General features: G+C 35.4%; 3 protein-coding genes and 1 pseudogene across 8 annotated transcripts; 3 read left to right on the plus strand and 1 right to left on the minus strand.

Annotated features, from left to right (window-relative positions):
* The first annotated feature begins 249 nt into the window (after positions 1-249).
* Positions 250-4,483, plus strand: LOC114403714 (annotated as a pseudogene). Its single transcript, XR_003664690.1, has 6 exons — positions 250-665; positions 1,610-1,788; positions 1,985-2,231; positions 2,576-2,748; positions 3,078-3,289; positions 4,377-4,483. The product of XR_003664690.1 is annotated as a GPI mannosyltransferase 2-like (transcript).
* Positions 4,342-8,047, plus strand: LOC114403712 (uncharacterized protein At4g19900). 2 transcript variants are annotated; one of them, XM_028366830.1, is made up of 5 exons: positions 4,342-5,757; positions 5,861-6,010; positions 6,236-6,370; positions 7,119-7,313; positions 7,538-8,047. In XM_028366830.1, the coding sequence occupies exons 1-5, from the start codon at positions 4,478-4,480 to the stop codon at positions 7,722-7,724; spliced, it is 1,947 nt and encodes a 648-aa protein (XP_028222631.1). In that variant the 5' UTR covers positions 4,342-4,477; the 3' UTR covers positions 7,725-8,047. The 2 variants fall into 2 exon arrangements, with proteins under 2 accessions (XP_028222631.1, XP_028222632.1); XM_028366831.1 differs by having other exon boundaries at positions 4,379-5,757; positions 7,489-8,047.
* A 128-nt stretch (positions 8,048-8,175) lies between these two features.
* LOC114403711 (TMV resistance protein N-like) lies at positions 8,176-14,155 on the minus strand. Of its 2 annotated transcripts, none has more exons than XM_028366829.1 (5): positions 13,409-14,155; positions 11,861-12,959; positions 11,466-11,762; positions 8,952-11,386; positions 8,176-8,477 (listed from the first exon to the last, which is right to left on the minus strand). In XM_028366829.1, the coding sequence occupies exons 1-4, from the start codon at positions 13,978-13,980 to the stop codon at positions 9,320-9,322; spliced, it is 4,035 nt and encodes a 1,344-aa protein (XP_028222630.1). In that variant the 5' UTR covers positions 13,981-14,155; the 3' UTR covers positions 8,176-8,477; positions 8,952-9,319. The 2 variants fall into 2 exon arrangements, with proteins under 2 accessions (XP_028222630.1, XP_028222629.1); XM_028366828.1 differs by having other exon boundaries at positions 8,952-11,416.
* A 6,103-nt stretch (positions 14,156-20,258) lies between these two features.
* LOC114403650 (glutathionyl-hydroquinone reductase YqjG-like) lies at positions 20,259-25,212 on the plus strand. 3 transcript variants are annotated; one of them, XM_028366747.1, is made up of 6 exons: positions 20,259-20,406; positions 20,779-21,003; positions 21,096-21,272; positions 21,369-21,593; positions 21,710-21,838; positions 24,775-25,212. In XM_028366747.1, the coding sequence occupies exons 1-6, from the start codon at positions 20,323-20,325 to the stop codon at positions 25,006-25,008; spliced, it is 1,074 nt and encodes a 357-aa protein (XP_028222548.1). In that variant the 5' UTR covers positions 20,259-20,322; the 3' UTR covers positions 25,009-25,212. The 3 variants fall into 3 exon arrangements, with proteins under 3 accessions (XP_028222548.1, XP_028222549.1, XP_028222550.1); XM_028366748.1 differs by having other exon boundaries at positions 20,268-20,406; positions 20,734-21,003; XM_028366749.1 differs by having other exon boundaries at positions 20,292-20,406; positions 20,786-21,003.
* Positions 25,213-25,453: the final 241 nt, after the last annotated feature.

Genomic DNA, 25,453 nt, shown 5'->3' on the forward strand with positions numbered 1-25,453 from the left:
CTTCTGCCTCAAAAGTAATTTTTCCCTGATTTTCAAACATGTTCTTACTTTATTTGCTTTTCCTACCCAAAAAAAATGAAAATCAAATTCTTGTTTTGTTTTATTTATTTATTTATGTTGTAGATCTATTTCTTTAAATGCATCATCATTTTTATATAAAAACAAATAAAGCATAATTTTTTTTTTTTTTTGTTTTTGAAATACATAATCGGTCTACTAAAAAAAAGAAAAAGAAATACATATTGGAGTGAGGCTCCCTTGGCAGTTAACACGGTGGGATCACAGGATTCAGATGGTGGACTAAAATCAGCAACATACATATTCGAGACTCCTCCTCCTAAGTCCTAACCCTAATCATCCTCTTCCGCACCTTCGCCTTCTTACCCCTCCTTCCTCTCTCAGCTTCCTTCTTTCTACGAGGGAGAGTGTCGCTAGCATTCCTCCTTAAGCGTTTATGTTTAATGTTTCTTTGTGACTTGGTGTTTGGTTTCTGTGATGGCAGATACTCGGAGAGTTTGCATGCATTTCTGTGTTTTGGAGGAATGTATCACTTCGTGTCTGGTGGAAATGTGCGAGGTCTAATGGCGTGCTGAATGCTGGCTACTTCTGTTTTCAGACTATGGCATCGGGCTTATCATGCTGTGTTTCACAAAAAGCGTGTTGCTGTTAGTTTCTTCACTATTTCTTACTTCCTACATTGTGTAATTACTTACTCCCTCTGGTCTCGAATATAAGGAAAGATAAACTAACTTACATTGTCTTATGCTTATATTCGAGACTGGAGGGAGTATAAGTGTTTGTCCTTGGGTCCTGTGCGGATAAAATTCACCATTAGCACTTCAGTAAGAAGAAAAACTGAATTTGGGTACTTCATTTTTATAGAAGCTCTCTCATCTAACTTCTTCAGAGAAGCTAAGATGCATAAGTTAATTTTAATTTTTAATCCGTTGGAGAAACTCAATTCATTTTACCTTTTTGTTGTCTTTTTACTATAAGTGTTTGTATAGAAGTTTTTCCTAACAGGATCTTAATAAATCTCATTTGCATTAAGTTTCACATGACTGTCATTGTATTGATTAATGTTAAAAATGGTTTTCTATGCCTGGGAATTTGAAGCAACTGTGTCAAGCACGTGTGAAATTATGAATGTAGTTGTTGGCATTCGATGGTAAACGAGAGGGTGAGTTCAGTCAACATGGCTTCTAGCTTAAAGAAACATATTTGTTTCTTTGTTATTTGGAAGGTTTGATGGCTAATTTTATTAACAAGGAGTGTGGATGTTTATGATATTAGCCTATTAGGTGTGGAAGTTAGGGGACACAAGAGTGGTGGGGGTGCAATATTGTATGTTTGAGGGGTTTTTTGCAGTTGTGGATTTTTTCACATGTGATAGGTCATAGAGTAGAAATTAAATATATCTAGAACTAATAATTTTTCTTTAACTATGTGTTATAGGAACATTTGTAAACTGACATATAGATGTAGCTCAAGTAGTTAGGGTAGATGTTCTAGGATTGATTTCCATGTCATTTGAAAAGAAAAAGATTTCAAGCATTGTTAGTTTGAATTATAAACTGGAATACTGACTGATTCTTTGTCATTGTCCCAGTTGGCTTTGCAGATTGTTATTGTTGGAGCTTTACGTACTGCATTTATTTTTGCTCCATTTGTAGCTTTCCAGACTTATGGCTATTACAATATGTGTGTTGAGCGTTCCCCTGATGAAATAAGGCCCTGGTGCAAGGCAAGAATACCGTTACTTCACAATTACATCCAAAGTCATTATTGGTATTTTCATTTTTAAGTTTCAACAGTTTTGTTGATTTATTTTGCTAATGCTATGCTGTTGGCTGAATTATTATACCCTAGTCTATGCAACCTATTATGATGTATTTTCTCTGTAGTCTATAAAGTTGGAACTTGGATGTTTAAAATTTAAATAGTCAGATTTTCCAGTGGAGGTTGTTAATTTCTGATTGTCCAGGGGTGTAGGTTTCTTGAGATATTTTCAGCTGAAACAGTTGCTAAACTTTCTACTTGCATCTCCAATACTGTCTCTGGCACTTCGCTCAGAGTTGTCCATTATGCTAAGTCAAGGCCTCAGAACTTTTTCTCTCTGGGTTTTTTAACTCCTATGGAAGAAGAGAGCCGTGGAGTTGTGTTTTTATCAGATGAACTCTCAAGGTCCAAAGAAGCTGGAAGTGTGGAAAAATCCTCTGTTTGATTAGAAGGTATGATTCTCAAACAGATAACTGTGTTTTACTTTGCATTAGTTGGAAGTACATTGCTTTGTGAGGTAAATAATTCACTGACTTGGGTATAATAATTAAATCATCCACTTTGATGGTTTTATGTGGTACTGCTATTTTCATTCTTTCACATTTGTGGTTCAACCATTTTGTTGTTTGTCTGGTCATTCCTAGTTGGTGATATATGTACAGAGTTACATACTATGCTTAATTCCTTCATTCATTGTTCTTTATAGTATACAGCATATAAGCATGCGACTTCAGATTATACAATAAAGCTTTATATCTTGTCATTGCAACCATAACACTACTCACTCCTGCTCCAGAACACTCCAATCTTAGGAGGAGAAAGAATGTGAGCAAGGGAGACATTGCTAATGTTCCCATGGAATCTGAGCCAGCAGCAATTTGGCCGGGATACTTGTCTGCTTCTGTTCTCCCATTCGTGCTACACTTGGGATTCATGGTATGCACTGCTTTTTTTGTCATGCGTGTACAGGTAGTGTCAACTGTCTTGCTTTCTTTCTGCTTCTATTTATCATGTGTGAACTTCAACTTTTTCTAATCATGTTTTAAGACCTGCCCTGAATATTGCTTAAATGTTCTAAACTTGGTCACCGAGGGTGTGCATGGTGAAAAATGGGGTAATGAAAATTGACATAGTATTTGGCCACAAGAAAAGTATAGATGCACCCTTCATTTTCTGCTATCCCACTTTACTGTTTACCTATTGCACCTTTTAATCAATTTCTATCATATCCGTTTTGTTGCTTAAGAATGGCTGAAAGTTTTTGCTAATGCAAACTTTTGGTAAATGACATTTAACAGGTGTCAACTCGTTTCTTGTCTGCCAGCCCTCCTCTTTATTGGTTTGCTTCATATATAATGGCGAATCTTTATTGGTTTGCTTCATATATAATGGCGAATCCTGCAAAATACTTTAGATGGGGATACGTGATATGGGCATACTCTATGGCATACATTTTTCTTGGCAGTCTGCTGTTTTCAAACTTCTACCCTTTCACCTACCGAGAAGAAAGGTAGATGGTTCTTGAAAGCTGTTAGTCTTTTTATTTCATGCAAATGCAATGCACAAAGGCATATAGCTATCATGAAGTGTTCACCACAAAAAAAAAAAAAAAAACCAGGATTTAGCGTCGGTTATATATGACACTTTTCTGGCGGTTCAAACCAGGATTTAACGTTGCTGCTGAATTTCATATTTATGTTGGCTTCTTCAGTGCTTTTGCCCATTTGGTGGTTGCCGTTTGATCTTAAACGCCTGTGATTTACTAGTAGTGGAGAAAATGCCCCCTTCCCTCTCTCAAATTAGCACGTTTTGTTTTGGTCAGTGTGTATTCAGTATAATATCTAGATGAGTAAACTAATAGAATTCCTTTTTCCTTTGTTGTAATTTTCTTTTTTGACTATTATTTTTCTTTTTATTCGATGATAGCTTTTGTTGAAGTTCAATACCACTTTATTTTCAATGAGTGGCAAAGTGATCTATCTTAGAAACATGGTCATAGATGAAATTCATGTTCCTCTTCTTCAGAGCTGATTTTATTCTGTAATATCTCGAAACTACGTGAAAGACAAGCGCAAGAATAAAACAAATTAAAAGGTACATGTGATGAGCATGTTGGGGATTTTATTTCATTTTTAAAAAATCATATTTTAATTATAATTGTGGATTTATTTTACATTAAAAAAAATAATTCAAAGATAAAGTAAAAACATACATTACTTGCGACAAATAAAGCTCAATTGGAAAGTGGATTTTCTGTAGTTGGAATTTTGAATTTTCATCCAACCAATTACAAAGACCCCACGGTAAGTTTGTTGTATTCTATACAATTTATTCTTTAGAAAAAATTCTTAGTAGTACAGAGTGTATTTTATTTAAATTTTTTATATATTAAAAAGTTTAGGAAAGCTAAGTTTGGTATTTTATTTGAAGTTTAAATTATTAAACAAGTCCTTAAATTATTATTTTTAATTGAATTCTCATCATTATTTTTTTTACTCTAAAACAATGTAAAAATTCTTCAAAACTCCAAGTAAACGTTATTTCATTGTTTTTCCTCTTCCCTCTGTTTATTACAGACAGCATTTTCTTCTCTGCAGCATTCAAATCCAGTCACAGTGACGAAACGACACGAATTGAAGACAAAAGAGTCAAACATAAATGATAGATACATAGATTTTTTCATTCAGAGTTTAGTCAAATGCTTCGTTCACGGCGGCGCTCCCCTTACGGCGCCTACCTCTGCGCCGTGATCTCCGCCGTGCTCCTCCTCTTCTCCGTCTCCCTCCTCTACTCCCGCCTCTCCCGCTCCCACCCCCACTCCCACCACCTCCCCCGTCCCTCCCTCGTTTCCCACTCCACCTCCGCCGACATCTCCATCGCCTCCTCCGACGACCCCATCGACGAGCTCGACTTCATCGACGAAACCCTAGATCCCCCCTCCCTCCGCCTCAACCCTCCCCCCTACCACCTCTTCTTCGATCCCCTCTCCGCCTCCCTCCGCCGCTCCTTCCACCACCGTCACTCCGACAACAACAATAATTTCCCCTTCCAATCCTTCTCCGATAATGATGACCGTTCCAAAACCGCATTCGCCTCCGACGACGTTCCCGTGGACTTCACCGTCCGTTCCATGGCGGCGCGTGTGGCCACAATCGACGACGCGCTGCTGCTCAAAACCTCTCCCTTAAGAGAAGGATGGAGCGACTGGTTCGACAAGAAGAGTGTGTTTTTAAGAAAGGATAGAATGTTCAGATCCAACTTCGACGTGCTTAACCCTCTCAACAACCCCTTGCTTCAAGATCCCGACGCCGGCGCCGCCACCACCGGACTCACCAGGGGGGACAGAATTGTCCAGAAGTGGTGGATCCATGAGTTCAAGAAAGTTCCATTCCCTGGTATCAAGAAGAAGGCTCCTCTTAATGTCAATGTCAACACTCTCACCAAAGTTGGCATAGAACGCAGAACTTTGAATCATAACCACAACAACAATGATGATGATAATAATAATAATGAGATTATTAAAGAAGTTGTAAATTCTGGTAGCAATGGTGGTGAATCGAGCATTCAGAAAGATGTTGATGTTATTGGTGCTGATAGAGGTGTGTCTGTGAAGAATCATGTTGTAAATTCTGGTAGCAATGGTGGTGAATCGAGCATTGAGAAAGATGTTGATGTTGTTGGTGCTGCTAGGGGTGTGTCTGTGAAGAATCATGTGTATGCAGATGGGGATACTTGGGGCTACTACCCTGGATTGCCGCGGCTGCGATTGTCGTTCAGTGATTTCATGGATGAGTTTTTCAGGCTGGGGAAATGTGTTACTAGAGTGTTTATGGTGTGGAATTCGCCACCTTGGATGTACACTGTTCGGCATCAGCGTGGTCTCGAGAGTTTGCTCTTTCATCACCCCGATGCTTGTGTTGTTGTGTTCTCCGAGACGGTGGAACTTGATTTCTTCAAGGACAGCTTTGTTAAGGATGGGTAATTGTCGCCTCTCTTGGTCCAGATTTTGCTTTCTTATTGCTCAAGTTACCGTGTTGTTTTGAATTACGATTGCTGAGAATCAAGGAATTGCTTTTATCAGGTACAAAGTTGCTGTTGCTATGCCAAATCTTGATGAGCTTCTGAAGGATATGCCTGCTCACATTTTTGCTTCTGTGTGGTTTGAATGGAAGAAGACAAATTTCTATTCTACTCATTACAGTGAGCTTATCCGCCTTGCTGCTCTGTACAAGTAAGTTTTCTTGGTTGTTTTGTGTAGTTGGTGGTGATTGCTTAGGTGTATTAGTATAGTAATTTGGTGATGTGTATTGAACATGGTGATAGTATTTAGTACTTACTTTATTTTGCTGTTTATCTATTGGAGTAAGTTGTGAGCTGACTGTTTCTGATGTTTTTTTTGTGTGAAAAAGTCCGAGGATCAAAATTGTTGCAATGACATTTTCTTCTGTTTTGTCAGGTATGGTGGGATCTATCTAGATTCAGATATCATCGTGTTGAAGCCGATTTCTTTTCTTAATAATTCTGTTGGTATGGAGGGTCATGGTGCTGGAAGTGCTTTGAATGGTGCTGTAATGTCTTTTCCAAGACACAGGTATTGTTAGCTTGCTTTCTATCTTTCCATTATGATTTCATATCGGAAACATGATTTTCAAGGAACTTATTAAAATGGGGGTCTTGAATGTCCAAATTCTGTTCTGCGATGGACTGACTAGGTTTTCTTGTCATAAAAAAATAGTTGTTTTTTCCGTTTATTCTCTTGCATCTCTTTTTATGAAACCTCAATGGTGATAGGTTCATCTTGTTGTCAAACCCACTTAATGGGATAAGACTTGGTTCTTGTAGTTGGGTATGCTTTCCATACTATCCATTGTGTTTAAGTTGGTTTTATATTCCATTAGAGTATTTCTTGAGAACGTGACTGTTTTGTTATGACTTATGCATGAGTAAGCATAATGTGCACATTTTTATGTTGTTCAATTTTGCTGTTGTCACCATAACTGCCATATGGAGATGCACACTTAGTCGATGTCCCATTTATTGGGAGGCTTGTCCTTCTTTTTTGTTTGGGATTCCAACAGCATTTGTCTCCTCCAGTGCATAAGCTTGGAAACCAAAATGTTAGGACCCCAATGGAAATGGACAAAAAAAGAGAGGATAATTTTATCAATAGATTTGATTGAAGTTGAAGATTAAATTATGGACATTCTGGTTGAAATGTATGATGCCGTGCCTTTTCATAATCAATTTGAATGATATAGTGATACATAGGTGCAAATTCAATTAATTTGTTCTGCACTGTGTGAGACTTTCTTTGAGATTGACTATCTGTTATATGCCAGTTTGTTCGTAAAGGAGTGTTTGGAAGAGTTCTACATGACATATGATGATACCAGTTTGAGAGGGAATGGTGCTGATCTGTTGACGAGGGTTGCTCGAAAATATTTAGGAGATGAGAATAAATCTGTTAAGCACTTGGAGTTGAAAGTAGAACCCTCTTATATCTTCTTCCCTGTTAGTTCTCAGAACATAACAAGGTAAATTTACATTTGTCTCAATTAATCGGGAATACATTTATGACGTAGGTTTTATTAGAAATACATGTGTTGGCATTTTTCACTGGTTGGCTTTATTGCTCGAGTCTAACTTGGAGAGTGACACTGCCTCTCTTTTTTGTGCTTGTGTACCTTACCTGAATTAAACTGCAAACAGATACTTCATTTTGTGCTTGTGTACCTTACCTGAATTAAACTGCAAACAGATACTTCATTGCACCGACGACAGAGACTGAGAAAGCTCAACAAGATGTGCTGCTTGAAAATATCCTGCACAATTCGTTGACATTTCATTTCTGGAACAGCGTGACATTTTCTCTCATCCCTGAACCAGATAGCCTTGTCTCCAAGCTTTTGAATTATGCTTGTATCCGATGCTCGGAATTACCGTGAATGCCGACTTCCACCAATTTTGTCTTGAGATTCCATTCAGATTGCAGTCCAGAAGACATCGGCAGGCTCTTGTTCTTGTAGTGGTACAATTTTATAGTATGCTTGTTAAATACTGGGTTGAAGTCTACTACTAAAAGAGAGCTAAGATATACTGAAAACTTTGTAAAGCAAAACTAGCGTTATCTAATGATATTCATGTATTACTATATTTATAACTAACAGTACAGTATTTATTAGAGATCACTGCACAGTTTTTGTGTAATTGCAATGAGTATCTGATACTTTTTATTAGTCAGTGAAGAAACAGAGCATGTTATTATTAATTTCTTCATTTTTTTTATAAATTATTAATTTCTTCATTTGATATTGCGCATTATTACTCTTCAAGACACTGGAACTATCGTCACTTGAAGAGAAACTCTATTGTTAGGTGATTTCACGTGGATTTCACTAAACTGAGACTCAAATGAAATTTTATTTAATAATAAAGTATATATCCAATTAACGTTATTAGACCTGGACTCAAATGAAATTTGTTTAAATAACAAAAGACTCTGTCCAGTCATTAACTAAGTAGGCGTAATGGTTAACGTTGCTTGAATCAATTATTAGGTCCTAAGTTTGAATCTCACAATTTCAATCTGTGTGCTACAAACAATGACCGCGGGTTCAGCAATTTTTAAGGTCCCTCCTCTTTATCTACACACCCTCAGACCAGGTTACCGGCTCATCACTAGAATCCTCAAAGTTGTCCTGAAAAATTTCCGTTCATTCAAAGTGTTACATTTGACATATAAAATGCTCTAAAATTAATGTATTTTTGTTCAGTTTAATTTAAAGAAAGCAATTACTTAATGTACAGTTTCTTACGAACTTTTTTTTAAAAAAAAATTAATTATTTTTTAAAACTAAACTAAACAAAACATTCATTAGTATACCAAAACAAAAAAATAGTACATAAAAAGCAAAACACAACAAAAGCATTCATTAACTCGTTAGAAATGGATAAAAAAAAATATCTTTTTATTTTATTTTATCAGGCCATCATCTCTCATTTCATTCGAGACATTTTGAATGATGATAACTATTGGAAAAAGTTTCAAGTGGTACTTCTATTTTTCTCTTCCCTCAACATGATCAGGAGTTGCTATGCTATCAAATGGAAACTTCACAGTACTAATGGATGCATGAAAAGTAAGGTTGGAAGCAGATTTTAGAGTGACATACCTATGGTTTCAAGGATGTACTCTCTTACTCAGCAACCATTGGATTCAAATCTTTTCCTTTGCTTCAGGTTGTACTCATGGTTCTCTTTTTTTTTTTTTGCTAACAATGATATTGGTACAAAGTAGCTCCTGCTGGAAGCAGTGACTAATCTTCGTCAAGGACCTTGAGTGCACACAATGTGGATATTCTCCTACCAACACAATTTATTTCATATTCCAATGTCGACTAGGATTCGAAACCTGGACCACTTGGTTAAGGAATATAAGTCACTATCACTTGTGTCAACTGTTGTTATACTTCATGGTTCTTTTTCTTCTTACGGCTATAATATATTTCATCAAAATCTCGGTTTCAATTCATGCCCCCTTCTATTCAGGTTGTAGTTCACTTTCTATGTGAAACCTTTCAGTATTAGCAATCAACAGAGGTCTGACCCCGCACTTCTTTACAATGTCCAACCGTTGATATGGACCCTTAAATTTAAAGATGACTCGGAGCCTTAAGCTGTTGGCATCATAGTACATGCCTAAATCCTTGAAATCTTGTAGAATGGAGGCATTAAAAGTGGGATAGTAGCATATAAACATATGGTCTGAATTAAAACCTTGTGGCACCTGCATTACAGTTGTGCAATGGCCAAGAAAGGGAACACTGGGGTCAGAGTTAAAGGCAGACTTCACAAAGTGATAACACTTGACATCTGGATCATACCCTTCATAACTGTTTTGCAGGAAGCCACCAATTACAAGGCACAGGGCAAAACCTAAGAACTTTGAATCTTTGAACCACTGTTGAGGAATTTCCATGTCCAGTGAAGAATTTGTTGATTGGTAGCTGAACCAGTCTGGGATTTCAGTTCCCGGCAAACAAATAGAAATGAGAGGACCAAGAGGTGTTCCTTGTTGCAAAGAAGTATAAGCTGCCTCAAAGGGTGCATCTGCAATGATATTGTTGCGTGAATTTTGATCCAAGCTTATGCAATTGTAATAGTATGCATATCTATCTTCTATTAAGACAGTCTTTGAACTTCGAACAATCTCAAGTGATCTGCAGTCAGCTGCACAAAATGATTGCAGGCATGGTGGGAGCTCTGGTAGAACCTGGAGCTTCTTGCACTCAATTAAGGTGATCTTTCGCAAATGAATAAGATCTTTGATGCTTATTGGCAAGCTTTCAATATCGCATCCACGTACAAACAAATCTTTCAAATATGGTGGAAGCTCTGGTAAATATCGAAGCCCTGTGCACTTTTTTATGGCTAGTTTTCTCAGATGAGAAAGATTTTTTATGCTTTTAGGTATGCACTCAATATTGCTTTCACTTAGTGACAATTCTTCCAAGAATGGTGGAAGCTCTGGTAGAGAATGAAACCTTTTCCACTTAACCAGAGGAAACTTCTGTAGATGAGAAAGACCTTTCATGCTCACAAGATGGGAATCAACTTTACTTTCATTTAGTAATGAAGCTTTTGAAGATGATGGAAGGTCTTGTGGAGACATAAGCTTCTTGTAGTTGGTTAGGGTAAGTATTTTCAAGTGAGAAAGATCCTTGATACTTAAAGATAAACACTCAATATCACTTTCATCTAAGGACAAGTCTTCCAAGGATGGAGGAAGGCTTGGTAAAGACCGAAGTTTCTTGCACTCAGTCAAGGTAAGCTTTTTAAGACTAGGAAGATCTTTGATGCTTACAGGTAAATTCTCAATACTGCTTCCTTTTAGAGATAAATCTGCTAAGGATGACAAAGTCCATGGTTCATCCGTATTTGGACTTTCAGAGGAGGATACCCCATTGAAAATGAGAGGCAGATCCTCAAGTTTTGGTCTGTCAGGAAAATTCACAAGTTTTTTACAGGAATGAAGAACCAAAGTAAAAAGCTTGTTATTGCGCCAAAGTGATGTTGGCAATTCTTTTATTGATGTCCCTCTCAAATTCAAGCATCCCATGTTCTCCGAAGTCACAGAAAACTCCTCAAGACTTGAACAATCTCTCAGACTGAGTTTTTGAAGAGATTTTAAGTGAATTTTGCTTGTAAGACTCTTGAGCATGCTGCAGGATTCCAGATTCAAGTAAACAAGCTTGTTCAGATGCTCCCAAAGATATTCTGGGAAATCTTTTATTGCTGTTTCTCTCAAGTCTAGGCTTGTCATGTTCTGTGAAGTCACTGAAAACTCGTCAAGACTTGAACAGCGTCTGAGAATGAACATTTCAAGAGAAGACAAGTGAATGTTTATTGGAAGACTCTTAAGATTCTTGCAGGATTCCAAGTTAAACAGAAGAAGCTTCTTGACATATTGAATGGATAAGGGAACATGAAGCAGACTTGTGCAATGAGAAACATCTATAGTTTCAAGATTTGGTGCCAGAGATAAATCTGGGAGATTAGTTAACTTTTTGCTGGCACGGAGGTTGATCTCTTTCAAACTTGCAAAACTCTGCAGCAACAAAGAATGAAAAAACAAAGGCTTTAATAGCACAAACATACAAGACTTGCTGTAAAATAAAAGACATTACCTTGATTCCATCCCAAAGTTTTTCAACATGGCTTTCCATCATGGAAAGCACAACAAGGTTGTCAGTACAAAAAGTTGATGGCAAAGACTTGGAAGGGTATCCATCCCATTGTAGGTACATTAATTTATTAGGCAATGATTTGAGACCTGAAGGAAGGAGCAAATTGCATGTCCTACCCCTCCCCATATAGAATTTGAGAAATCTTATATTGATCATCCTTGAGAAGGTCTCATAGCTCAAGGGCAAGTCACTTATTTGAGACACATCTAAGATTATGCCTTCAACTGCATCAGTTCCCTGACAAACAAAAACTACAATGTTAGATGATAAAAAGTACCACACTAACCAGCTTTCCAGCATGTGTTTAAAAAGGGAATTCAGTATATCTTTCTTACCCTGTTATTTTTCAATACATCATAGACTTCTTTTGGATCCCACAATCGGCTACGCCTTCCAGGATCTTTGATAGATTCCCGGTGAACAATTTCCCAGCCCATTTCTTGTATCAAGTCATGCATACACACTTTACCGTCATCAGAAAAAGTTACAAGACTTTTTTCTTGAAGGATTTTTATACCAATATATGGATAGAAACCACAAATTTCTAGTAGCCTTATAACATTTTCTATATTCTCTCCTCGGAAAAAGCACGCAATGTCCAGGAACATATTTTTTTGTTCATAATCCAGTCCATCATAACTCCATCTTAAGACATTCTGAATCTCTGCATTAGGAACCTTCGTGAGTTTTCTCAAAGCATTGGCCCATTGCTGCTCATTTCTGGAATGGAGAAGTGAACCTAAAACTTTTAAAGCCAATGGATTGCCATTTGCATGATCAACCACCTGTTTTGATAGCATTTCAAAGCCCTTTTCAGGATAGGTTTTCCCGAAGGCATTTAAACTAAAAAGCCTAACAGCATGGTGAAGGGACAATCCCTTGACCTCATATGTTTCATCCACCCCTTTGCTAATGACATGCTTGTCTCTGGTGGTGACAATGACTATACTACCAGATCCCAAACAATCATGTTGTGCAGCAAGATATTCTAGTTTCTTTGAATCATCGACATCGTCAAGAACTATCAAAACCTTTTTTTGTCTAAGCCTCCTCATAACAAAAGTGGATCTTACTTTGGGGGTGCTAATATGGAGATTCACATCATCCTCCAGTACCTCAGAAAAAAGTTTATTTCGTAAATAACCAAGTCCTTGATTTTCATATTCTTCCCTTACATTTGCCAAGAAGCAACTACCTTCATATTGAGATGATAATTTGGTAAATAAAGCATTGGCAATGGTTGTCTTTCCTACTCCACCCATGCCCCAAATTCCAATTATGCGAACTTCTTTTGACCCGATTCTCAATAGTGATTCTATAGGAGCAATATTTTGATCAATTCCAACAAGTGTTTCTTTTACTTCAGTGGGATATATACGATTCAGCTTTTCCATAACATCTTTGACAATTCCCTCAATGAGTTCATTTTCCGTCCTAACATGCATAAAAAAAATATTAAGGTGAAATATGCATCACAACTTCACAAGTAAAATCTGATCACATAATTACCTTGAAATAAATAGACTAGTGATTTACAGTATTAGAAGCAAAGGAATCTAACACATCTTCTCGTGATGTTGATTTAGCCTATGTATGATATGAAAAATGTAACACACCTTCACATGATGTTGATTTGGCCTATATATATATGATATGAAAAATTCTATGGTACCTTCGAAAACTTCTGGTACAAATATTGAAAAACTCATTCTATCTCAGTTTGCCTAAACTGATTCAATTATTGGCCTAGAAAACAACTATACAAAAAATCCTTAGACTTTTATTAGTATCATAGTAAGTAGACTCTCAATATATAAACCTAATCACTCATCTTTCAAGTAAGAAAACAGGAGGGGGATTTCCAAAAGTAAAAAAGATTATACCTATGATTCTTGAATTCCCACCCAACTAAATTGGCAACTTCAGTGAGAGCAGCTTTCCATTTCTGCAGCATGGCCATGTTGTGTTTAACATCTCTTTCATATTTTTCGAATGCTTTCCCATAAGTGCCGGTCTGCTTCCTTACATGAGAAGGGTCGATCTTATAGAACACAGGTATAACAATGTGTCCACCACGTTTCTTGTGATCAAGTATTTCCGCGAGTTCACGCAAGCACCACGTGGAGGAAGCATAGTGTTTGGAGAGAACAACCACAGAAAGGTTGGAGTGTTTGATGGCTTTGAAAATCGAGGGAGAGATCTCATCCCCCTTGTGAAGCCTGTTGTCTATGAAGGCTTGGATTTTGTTCAACTGAAAGGCAGCATAAAGATGGCTTGTGAAGTTATTGCGCGTGTCCTCGCCTCTAAAACTGATAAAAACATCGTATCTTTTAAGAGGCGATGCAAAAGAGAAAGAAGAAGCAGCCTCTGATGAAATTGTAACCATTCTTGGTGGACATGAATATGATGATTGTCCAATTAGTCTTGTGCTGCTTCTGCTACCACCACCAAGCATGCTGTAACTATCTATTGTATGAACAATTAATTAAGGTGAGTTTGTAGTAACTATGTAAATTTGTTGTGTGGTTTTGCCAATATGCATGTCAATTTGGTAACCAAAAATTAACTTTTTGTCGTTGTGATCTGTGCATGAGTTGTTTTTTGCAACGACATAGTGTATGCTAAAAGAAAATATGAGTTTGATAAATAAAATACATATATAATAATAATAATATACTAGTTAGCAGTGGAAATTAAAGAAGAGCTACATTGGGTCAAGGTCTTCTAGTAAACACGTTTTTAAGAAAAAATTGTTAGTCTCTCACGCTGAACTTGACTTTCAGAAGTCTTCCAATGCGAAAGAACTTAGAAGCTGGATTATTATGGTTTGTTTACATGCCAACCACATATATATATATATATATACATATATATATATATATATATATATATATATATATATACATATATGGTTTGTTTATATGCTAACACACACACACACCAGTTTTGACAAATATTTGTTAGGATTTTCCTACCTTACTCACTCAAGTAAGAAAAAAAAATCCTACCTTCTTTTTAATACGAGATTGATAGTGTTCTTGAGTATTAAGGATATGTCGGGTCTAATAGAACGTGTTTTGGTTTTATTTTTTTATTTTAAAAAATTTAAAAATAGTCATCTCTTACTTATTTTACTTTATTTTTACAATTTTATGTAAGAAATAATCAATGGAGACAAAAGAAAAAAGAAAACCTTCTGTAAAAAAAATTACTTTCTATATAAATATTTAAGAATAAGCAAAGAACTAAAATTAAGATATTAATCTTTGTAATTCATAAAAAAAATAGTTTAAATTGGTTCACAAATTTTACTATTTTTACCAAATTTTTAATTAGGTTCTTAATTTTTCAAATAATTGATTCCCTAGACTCTATTTGTCTTTAATAAAATTAACCACAAACACATGACTAGAGGTGTGTAGAAAGTGGACCGGTGTTTATAGAGTGTGTTAAATATAACAATTAAATTAATTGAGAGTTGAATATAGAATTAATTAAGTAAAAGTTCAAAAACCTAATTAAAAAGTTGATAAAGTATAGAATAACAAAAAAAAATAAGAAGATTAAAAATTGAAACCGAGCCAGCTCTAAAATTTTTACTTCTCTATCCTCTTAGGCTAAACTGTTTGGTTATATTATGGGATATTAAGTGCATAAATTTGATCCAGCAATGCACTTTTGTTCCTTTCCATTTCCTTATCTTTTTTTTTATCAGCAAAGATAAATTATATTTATATATATTGTGAGTACCAGAGGTACAAAACAATACATGTATTAGATTGACTTACCAGCAACATGGTTCCAAGCTCAAACTGAGATCAGTCTCGCAAGGAACCAAAGCTAGGTATTACAAAGACCTACACCACCCACTGTCTATGGTTTCTACCCCCCTAAAAAGACAAATCCTGATGCTATGTTAGACGACCAATAGTTGTAGGTGAAGGCAAAGTCCTTCTCAAAGTTCTTCAGCCATGTCCATAGAGTAAAAACAGCATCCTCCATTAACTTGTTACCATCAAAAGTTTCATCTGAGAAGATGATTCTATTCCGGTGCTGCCACACTGTCCATGTGAGGGCCAACCACCAACTTCTCCACCGGTTAACACGAATTCTACTAGGCAAATAGAACGCGTGCTGGGAAAAGTGCTGCCACGGTTTATGCGGAAAAGCTCCATGAATGTTGACCATGTCATAGATTCCCACCATAATGAAAGTATTTTATCACATGTCAAAAATACATGCGCTTCATTCTCCTCAGAATTCCCACAGAATGGGCATAATGTGTCATTAATTGCCACCCTTCTCCTCCTCAAATTTGTCTTTGTTTGTAGTCTCTCCTTTAATAACCTCCATGCAAAAATAGTGATTTTAGTTGGGACTCGAATCTTCCATAACTCCTCAAACACCCACACATTATCCTCCTCAACATCCACTCCTTTGAGCATATTATAGGCGCTTCTTACCGAATATTGTCCAGTAGGCTCTGTTTTCTAGATCCACTCATCTTTTTTGTGAATCTGAATGCAGTTGCCAACAACATCATTAAGGAAACAATCTGCCATTTCAAGCTCTTTGTCAAACAAGTGTCTTCTCAATTTAAAGTTCCACTCCCACCCTTTGTCCATTTGCTGACCCATCTCCTGAATATAGTTATGTTGTTGGTCTGAAATTAGGTACAATCTGGGGTATTTTGCCAGAAGCGGTGTATCTCCAAAGCTCCAATCATCCTCCCAAAACTTGATTTTGGCTCCATTCCCCACCTTCCATGTTAGCCCTCCCTTTAACACCATCTCATGTTGGGGATTATGAAGGGCTAATTTGAGATCTGCCCACCATAGTGAGGCGTTATTATCGATCGTTGCTGCATCAAGACCCCTCCAACCTCCATACTTTGAATCCAGAATCTTTGCCCATAACTCTTCATAGTGGTGGAATAAGTTCCACTTCCATTTAGCAAGTAACGCAAGATTGAATTTTGTGATGTCCATTATTCCCAAGCCTCCTTTGTTCTTTGGTAGACATAAGTTGTCCCACTTGACCCAAGCGATCTTATGTTGGTCATCTCCGGCACCCCAAAGAAACCTTCGTTGTATGCTGACCAGCCTATCTGTCACCCTTCTAGGGATCCTGAAAAATGATAAAAAAAATAGATTGGAATAGAGGTTAGTATTGACTGAATAAGAGTGACTCTCCCCCCCAATGAGATATGTCTTTGTTTCCATTTTGCTAGTCTCCTCTCACACTTGTGGATAATTAGATCCCACATCTTACTTTTCCTTGGGTTTGCCCCTATCGGAATCCCCAGATAAACAAAAGGGGTGGCCAATAAGCTACAATTTAAGTAATCAGGTGCAGATTGCTTTCACACATCAGGCATGCCAATAGATCCAAAGCTGCTTTTGGAAAAATTAATTTTTAGCCCTGACACCATTTCAAAAGTCCTCAATATGATCTTGATTGCTTTAATGTTCTCCATTGTCGCCTCTCCAAAGAAAATGGTATCATCCGCGTACTGTAGGATATTAACATCCACCTTATCTCTCCCCACTGAAAAACTTGTGTAGATTTTTCTCTCAATGGCTTCCCTCATCAGTCCATTTAGGCCTTCTGCTACAATATTGAATAGGAAAGGCGTAAGGGGGTCTTCTTGCCTTAGGCCTCTATTAGGAGAAAAATCTTTGGTTGGGCTCCCATTTACAAGAATGGAGATAGATGCAGAAGCTAGACATCCTTCAATCCACATAATCCATCTAGGGTTGAAATCCATCCTTCTCATCATGTAGATTAAAAACTGCCATGACACGGAGTCATAAGTCTTTTCGTAATCTACCTTGAACACCATGCATGACTTTTGCTTTCTCTTAGCTTCCTCCACCACCTCATTTGCTACAAGGACACCATGTAATAAGTGTCTACCTTCAATAAAAACATATTGTCTTTCGTCAATAATGGATGGCATCACCTTCTTTAATCTTCTAGCTAAGATCTTACTAATAATCTTGTAAATACATCCTATTAACGAAATAGGTATGTATTCCGACAGTTGTTGTGGATCAGGCACCTTAGGTATTAAAGCTATGAATGAAGCATTACCACCCTTTGGAAAGATACCATTCACATAAAACTCATCAAGGAAACGGAGGATGTCAGGCTTGAAGATTTTCCAAAACTTCTTAATGAACTTGAAGTTTAGACCATCCGGGCCCGGACTTTTATCGCTTCCACAGTCCCAAATTGCTTCTCTCACTTTCTCCTCCTCAAATCTCCCAACCAACATAGCATTCTGCTGCTGATTGATTTTCAGAAATGAAATTCCTTCAAGAGTTGGTCCGATAGGCTCAGGCTCAGATTTCCTTATCCTTTTTATACCTTATAAAACATACTATAATATAAGCCTCCCCTTAGTAGAAGAGATATTGACTGTTAAAGTATGAAATAAACAGTCTTGAGATTAATATCGAGATTTGTGTATAAACTCAATCGACCGGAAAAAAAATTGTGCTTTATTGTGTTTTTATTCCAACCACTTAAGAGGACACTTGAAGAATCATAAATTGGATAAGCTTTTTCAAAAAAAAAAAAACACTGCTAAGAGAAGAAAATAAAAATAAATAAAATAAAATTTATTTTTCTTTAAACTAAAATTTAGTTATGCATAAGTTAATTTATAAAATCTCTTTCACATAGTTTCTCTTATTTTATAACTTATGCATAAGCTAAAATTCATTGTCATTAATATACAACAATATCAATTTTTCATTGCATATTTATGATCCACACCCCTCATTTGTAATGGGAACGTGTTTCCGTTTTGATCAATAAACAACAGAATTGTGTTTCGGCCAAAAGGGTATTTTGGGCGTTATGAAAATAACATAAAGCTAGGGGTGAAAATAATGAAACCTGAAGTAAGAATAGCAACTTTCCTATAAATTTGGGCCGTTCAGTAAGCCCAGTTGTGGGTTTCCTTCGAAAATCAGCCGTGCAAAGAAATTACTTTTCACTACTTTTTTCCCCTATCTATATCATTCTTCTATATCAGTTCTACAAATATAACTTTTAATTGTATTAAACATTCTTTTAAAATTAAATTTTTAAAATATTGTTTAATATATGTTAGATTTAAAATATTTAAAAGAATATAACTTTTTAATATTAAATTTCCAAAAATATTAAATATGTCTTAAAAATTATTTTGTTAGAAACGGTGTAAAAAAGATATTACGATTAAGAAAAAAGAAAGTCGCATAGTCGTAGCCCATTGATTGAACTGTACAATATTGTTCTTATGTCCGGCCTTCAACGTTGACGTTGCCTTGGACCAAAGTTTTAAAAAAAAGTTAAAATATAATTTTTATCCTTCAATTTTATTAGATTTATGATTTTAGTATTTTATTTTTTAAATGAGATATTTTATATTTTATTTTTAAAAATCTATAATTTTACTATTCTTATTTTTTAGTTCAGACATTTTATTTTCACCTTTTAAAAAATTTATAATTTTAATCTCTTTGATTAATTTCAAACTTGTTGATTGTATATTTTTTTAATTTTTTTAAATAAGTTAAGCTTGTTAATAATTAAATAATTAAAAAAAAACATTTTTCATGTTTATAATAAGCAAATAGTTATCGGTTAACATTTACAAATAACATAGATTAACGTTTGAAATTGATCACAAGAATTAAAATCACATATTTTTTAAAAATGAGAGATGAAATATCTCAATTAAAAAATTAAAGACTAAAATCATAAATTTGTTAAAAGTGAAGAATGAAATGTATGACGTTAAAAGTGAGAGAATTAAAAACACATTTAAAATGTGTTTGGATAGAGAACTTTAACTGAGGAAAATAATTTATCAGAAAATTTAAATTTTTTTAATCTAAAATTCATTGTTTGAATGTTTTTTTATGAAGAATTTAAATTTTTGAAATTTTAAACAACTAAAAATGTGGAATTTCAATTTTCTTCTAAAATGTGAGAAATTGAAATTCAAGAACCTTCCAAAATGTTCGCGTATTTCCTTTATAACCTTCCACCTCTAGTTCACCTGAAAATTTTCAAAATTCCGTTATCAAATTCGTAACTCTTCCCTCATGGCCAATGATAAGAAAAGTGTGACCTCACGAAGCATCAATTGGGTGTGGACATAGGGGAACACATAGTACTATACCTCATGTTCCCCTAAGAGAACATGAGGTGACGTACTCGCAAGCGCGGAGGGCCTGACCATGCCTTGTCCCGTTGACTGAATGATGTGATCAGGTGTGATAGTATACGCTGCAGTATTACGGTTCCCGTGCGACTCCCCATATTGTATCAACATTCTTCTCTTTGGAAATACACCAACCATATCTTTTATTCTTTTTGCATTCATTTTATTTCACCCTCACAATTTTAATTTTTTTTTTATCCAAACACAATTTTAAAAATAAAAAAAATTCAATTAAAATACCTGAAATTCTTAAAATTTAAAATTTCTCAAAATTTAAAATTTTCTCATCCAAACAAACTCTTGGAGTTTTTGGATGTTTTGGTAAAAAGATTCAAAGATATTTTTGTGAGAAAAATGAGTTTAAAATCATGTTTGGATATTTTTGTGAATTTCAATTCAAATATCGCATCAACTTAACTTATTTGAATAATCTTAGTCGAAAACCTATTTGATCTTTAGTAGAACTTTTTTTACATTCATATTTTTACAATTCGCAAACTTCAAACCTGACGTTCGACATTAAATCTAGTTTTCACTCAAATCACTTTTAAAACAGCGATTATAAAACTTACCGAAATCATGTTGTGTCTGAGACTACCATTGCTACGCCCCAAAAGCACTTTTCCTCCCTCTGACTTTTGCTACAACTACTACCAGTACAAGGTATTTTTCTTCAACAAACCTCTATTTTCCTCTCTTGTTTTAGGTATGCAATAGGCTTGATGGGAATTCCTGCATGTTAAAATCGGTAGTTTTCATGAAAAGCTTCTACTTTTTGTTCATGTTCTTTATTTTGTCGAGACAAGAATTTTCTTACATACGATTTAGGAAATTTATTCATTGCACAATAGATGATAATTGTTACCATGGTATATGCTTATCTTGTGAATTCTGAATCCATTAAGTATGTGTATGTAGCATGATACATGAACAAAAGCCAATTTCATGTTGAACTAAGTATTGTTTTGCTCCATTCTTTACTTTTTGAAGATTTGGTGCTGTCTGTGATTGGTTTGTAAAATATATTCTGCTTAGCATATAGTTGGAATGGCTCGATTTTCATTGGATGAGATATCAGACACTGGTGCCTTTGTGAGATCTGCTTCAACATTCAGAAATTGGATTTCGAGGGACCCGAATTCGCTGTTTCCACCGGAATCAGGGAGGTATCATCTCTATGTATCATATGCTTGTCCTTGGGCTTCCAGGTGCCTTGCTTACTTGAATATCAAAGGACTTGACAAAGCCATCAGTTTCTCGGTTAGTTAGTAGCCTTCATGCTGAATATTTTTCAAGTAGAATAGTTGCTTAGTTCATCGCCCAATTTCATATGCCGCGTGTTTAATGAACAGGCTGTCAAACCCATCTTTGAGAGAACTAGAGAATCAGATGAATATAAGGGATGGATTTTTCCTGAATCGGAAACCGAGGTGCCTGGAGCTGAACCTGATAGGTTCAATGGAGCAAAGACTATTAGGGAACTTTATGAAATTGCAAGTGAAAACTATGCCGGAAAGTACACTGTTCCGGTATGAAGATACACTGTCTTCTTTCTTGTTTTTTTTTTTTTATTTGCTTTGCTGGGAAGATGTTTATTGTCAACTGATGACTTTTGATCTGCACAGGTTCTGTGGGATAAGAAACTCAAGACAATTGTTAACAACGAGAGCTCAGAGATAATCCGCATGTTTAATACTGAATTCAATAATATTGCAGAAAACCCCACCTTGGACTTGTATCCCACTGATTTAAAAGCCCAAATTGATGATACCAACGAGTGGATATACGATAGTATAAATAATGGTGTTTATAAATGTGGGTTTGCAAAGAAGCAAGAACCATACAATGAGGTTAGTAGCTATTTTTAACCCTTTCTAGCAACAGCTGGTACTTAAATGTTACATTTGTTTAAAAACTGCTGTACTCAGATGATTGCAACTGTTTACTTGGCCCTTCCTTTTTCCAGGCTGCAAGACAATTGTACGGGGCTTTGGACAAATGTGAGGATATACTAAGCAAGCAACGCTATATATGTGGCAATACACTAACTGAAGCAGACATTCGTTTGTTTGTCACTCTTATTAGATTTGATGAGGTAAAGTGTATGTGTTTATTATAGGGCATTTACTGTTGACATTTGGGAATATCTTATGTACTTTCTTGTTACTCGTATTATGCAAACCTTTGTTGGTCAACACAAGAACAAAGACAGAGAAACAAAGTAGAGAAAAGAAATTGAATAATGGAATTATGTTTATTCACTGCAATGATCGCTTTTTATAGAGCTGAAACATTTCAGGAAAAAAGAAAATATCTTACTAATTGCAAGGCATGTCCGACAGATTCCTAATAACAAATAAAGTATTTCCTCAAGATATCTAACAGATTCCTAATATCAACCAATAAAAAAATAAAATATTTCCTAAAGATTTGATCCAACAACCAATTATTCAGCAATCTTTTCGTAGCAACTCTGATGCATGTTACCAACACTGTTCTTCTTGCCTTAGTAGTAGCAGAAGCCTAACTTGTTTCTTAAGGCTGTAAATTTAGCTTTTGGTAGAAACTTGGTTTAAATATATACAGATTTAACTTGTTTTCCTTATTGACAAGTCATGCAATCAGCTAGCTTGTCTTCGAGCAACGACACACCTTTCACCAAATTATGTTTCTGCATATAAAAATCCCAACATGATGGAAATGCCCTAGCCTTTTGTGCCATAATTCTGCTTTGCTCACAGTGCTTAGAATGCTCTTTGTTCTTCCTCCATTAGAATTAGAGCAAAGCTTTTTGCCCTCATTTGCACTTTGAATATATCTCTACCATTTGCATCTTTAATTAAGCACCATTACCATGTTTTCAAATATGACCGTGAAACCTTTTTCAATCAACTTTCCAACACTAAGCAGGTTTTGGTCAATGTCAAGCACTTATAAAGCATCAGAAATATATTTCAAACTTGTTAAGATTTCTACAGCTTGATTTACTTTGACCTTGATTTGAATAAATTCACCATGTCCAATTTTGACTTTGGAAATGATAGTTTTATCAAGCTCTTTAAATAGCTTTGGTCATGTGGTTTGTGCTGCCACTGTAAATCAGTCATGAATCACTAGAGCTATTACATGCTCTATGCATCCAAAGCTTACCATGCACTCAACATTAGGCCTCAACCAACACTTTCTTTGTGGGTGATTGCTCTTTTTGTAGTATGGACATGATGGATAAATCCAATCCCTATTTTTGTTGTTGTTGTCAGCCTTGTCACTCTTCTTCTCATTGTTGTTCTTCCTCCTGAATCTTTTATCTGAGCTTGGAGAGCACCCTCTTTAGATTGTTCTTTTCTCACCATTCTCCTTTTTTCTTGTGCCTTTTTAATGCACTTAATAGTTATATTAAGGTAATATTAGACAGATCTTTAGTATTTTCTAAAGAATGGATTGTGGCTTGAAATCTCTCAAGAACAGCAATACGTATTTTCTTAACCATTTTAGAATCAGAAAATTCAAAGCCATGCAATCTTACTTATTTGCAATGTTGAGAAGTTTATTGGCATACTCTTGAATCTTGATTGTTTGACTTATTCATTTTTTGTATCTCAAATCCTGTAACCAGATTCCACACTTCCAGGCTCTTTATCTTTTCTTTTCCTTCACATTCATCCTTGAGGAAGTGCCAAATTCCCAATGCTGATTTCTAGTGAATTTTCTTGTGAGATAGCAGAAAATAAAGAAGCTTTTGCCTTTGAATTTCTAGCTTTTCTTTCCTTCCAGTTTCTAATCTGAGCCAATGTTGGATTATCCGGCAAAGGAAGAACATCATAGTTCTCCTCTACAGCTTCCCAGAGATCATTTGCCTCTAGGTATGCCTCTATTATAGGCTCTGGCTGCCCAAATAGGATAGTTGTCATCATCAAGAACAGGTGGGGCTAGTGCTATGTATGGTGAGTCCTTTTTTTTCAACTCACAGGACCCTTCATAAGAGAGCTTTGATGCCAATTTGTTGGTACAACATGAACTAAACAGAGAAAATAAATAAACTTTGAATCAGAAGAATTATGTTAATTCACTGCATTGCTCCCTTTTTATAGAGTTGGAACATGTCAGAAAAAAGGGAAATAACTTTCTAATCACAAGTCATATCCAACAGATTTCTAATAACCAATAAAGTATTTCCTAAGACATCTAACAAATTCCTAATATCAAGCAATAACAAAATATAGTTTTCCCTAAACATTTGGTCCAACATTTGTTCAGCAATCTTTCTGTAGCAACCCTACGACACGTTTCCAACAACCATCAAGTCAAAGAAGCATCACATTGAGTAAGAGCCTCCTTTTAGAACTCAATAATAATCAAATCACAGGTAGCCTAAGTTAGTGAGTACAGAGCTGGAGTCTCCCTTAATTTTAAGACTATCTTTCTTGTAAAAATATGGAGTTTTTCCTGTCAAATTCCATTTCTATCTTAAAATTGAAGACTCATTTTTCTATCTTGGAATTTTACGAAGTTGTGCTTCTAAGTTCTAACAAATGATAATCTCTAATATTTTCCATAGTTCAGAATAGTCAGCTTTCCTTGTTATGTTTTTGGTGTAGTATTTTACTCTTAATGAGACCAATGAAAATAAATTTAAAAAATAAATCATCTCATTCATTGTTTTATATTGGCTATGGCTGGTGCAAATATGTAAACTTCTCAAATTTCTATTTTATTCTCATTTTAAACTTTAAGATGCCACAATGATAAATCATTACCTTCACTAAGTTTTTCCTTCTCCTTCTCTTTGCTTTTGTACTCTCTACATTTTGATGGTGTTGGAGGAATATACAAGTATTAGGGCAATTCTCTCATTGCATGATTGGTGGTCTTATTTTTAATTTGCCTTCTGACGAGTAATTGCCCTAATACTTGTATATACAATTATAGCATAAATCATTATCTTTAGCTTTCCTATTTTGGGACTCATTTTGCAATATATCCATTTCAATGTTGTGACTGTTGAGTAATTGATCTTTGCTATAATTGTAGGTTTATGCTGTTCACTTCAAGTGCAACAAGAAGCTGCTACGCGAATACCCGAATCTTTTCAATTACACGAAAGACATTTTCCAAATTCCTGGCATTAGTAGCACAGTGAACATGGAACATATAAAGTTGCATTACTATGGAAGTCATCCTTCTATCAATCCATTTGGGATCGTTCCTGTAGGGCCAAATATTGATTATTCTGCTCCTCATGACAGAGAAAGGTTTTCTGCATAGGTGGTTTATAGCATGTTTGTATAATTGTAAGAGATTTATGAGGAATTTTCTGTATCTTCTAAGTGAACTGTTTTGTTGAATAACTGCAGAAACAATAGTGCTTTGTTGAAAAACATATTTTCAAAATAAACTGGCATAGGTGTGTGCTTGTGTCTACTATCTATACTTTTAATGTTGGAATTTTTTTTCTGTGATTTAGCTTCATTGATTCCTTTGTTAAAACTGGTTGAATTATTTGCAGCTAGACATATCCTACATTACATACAATATACTATTTCCTTTGTTCCTATTTATAAGATCCACATTCCAAATGGTTGTTTGTTCTTTTTTATAAGACATAATCATAATGTTCCTCGCATAAATTATTTGTAAACTAAAAATATCCTATGTTACAAGAAGAGAGAAAATATATTAATAAACCATTAAAAGAGAGAAAGAAATATTA

The sequence above is a fragment of the Glycine soja genome, chromosome 20 (genome assembly GCF_004193775.1).
Source record: "Glycine soja cultivar W05 chromosome 20, ASM419377v2, whole genome shotgun sequence".
In the NCBI taxonomy this organism is placed as follows: domain Eukaryota; kingdom Viridiplantae; phylum Streptophyta; class Magnoliopsida; order Fabales; family Fabaceae; genus Glycine; species Glycine soja.

Bases quoted from the DNA above. Each gene is read 5' to 3' on its own strand.
- LOC114403712 (XM_028366830.1), top strand. From the start codon at position 4,478: ATGCTTCGTTCACGGCGGCGCTCCCCTTACGGCGCCTACCTCTGCGCC. The intron at 6,371-7,118 runs GTATTGTTAGCT...GTTATATGCCAG, and splicing joins ATGTCTTTTCCAAGACACAG to TTTGTTCGTAAAGGAGTGTT. The intron at 7,314-7,537 runs GTAAATTTACAT...AACTGCAAACAG, and splicing joins AGTTCTCAGAACATAACAAG to ATACTTCATTGCACCGACGA.
- LOC114403711 (XM_028366828.1), bottom strand. From the start codon at position 13,980: ATGCTTGGTGGTGGTAGCAGAAGCAGCACAAGACTAATTGGACAATCA. The intron at 11,763-11,860 runs GTAAGAAAGATA...TTTGTTTGTCAG, and splicing joins ATGTATTGAAAAATAACAGG to GGAACTGATGCAGTTGAAGG. The intron at 11,417-11,465 runs GTAATGTCTTTT...GTGCTATTAAAG, and splicing joins AACTTTGGGATGGAATCAAG to CCTTTGTTTTTTCATTCTTT.
- LOC114403650 (XM_028366747.1), top strand. From the start codon at position 20,323: ATGTTGTGTCTGAGACTACCATTGCTACGCCCCAAAAGCACTTTTCCT. The intron at 21,273-21,368 runs GTATGAAGATAC...TGATCTGCACAG, and splicing joins CCGGAAAGTACACTGTTCCG to GTTCTGTGGGATAAGAAACT. The intron at 21,594-21,709 runs GTTAGTAGCTAT...TCCTTTTTCCAG, and splicing joins AGCAAGAACCATACAATGAG to GCTGCAAGACAATTGTACGG.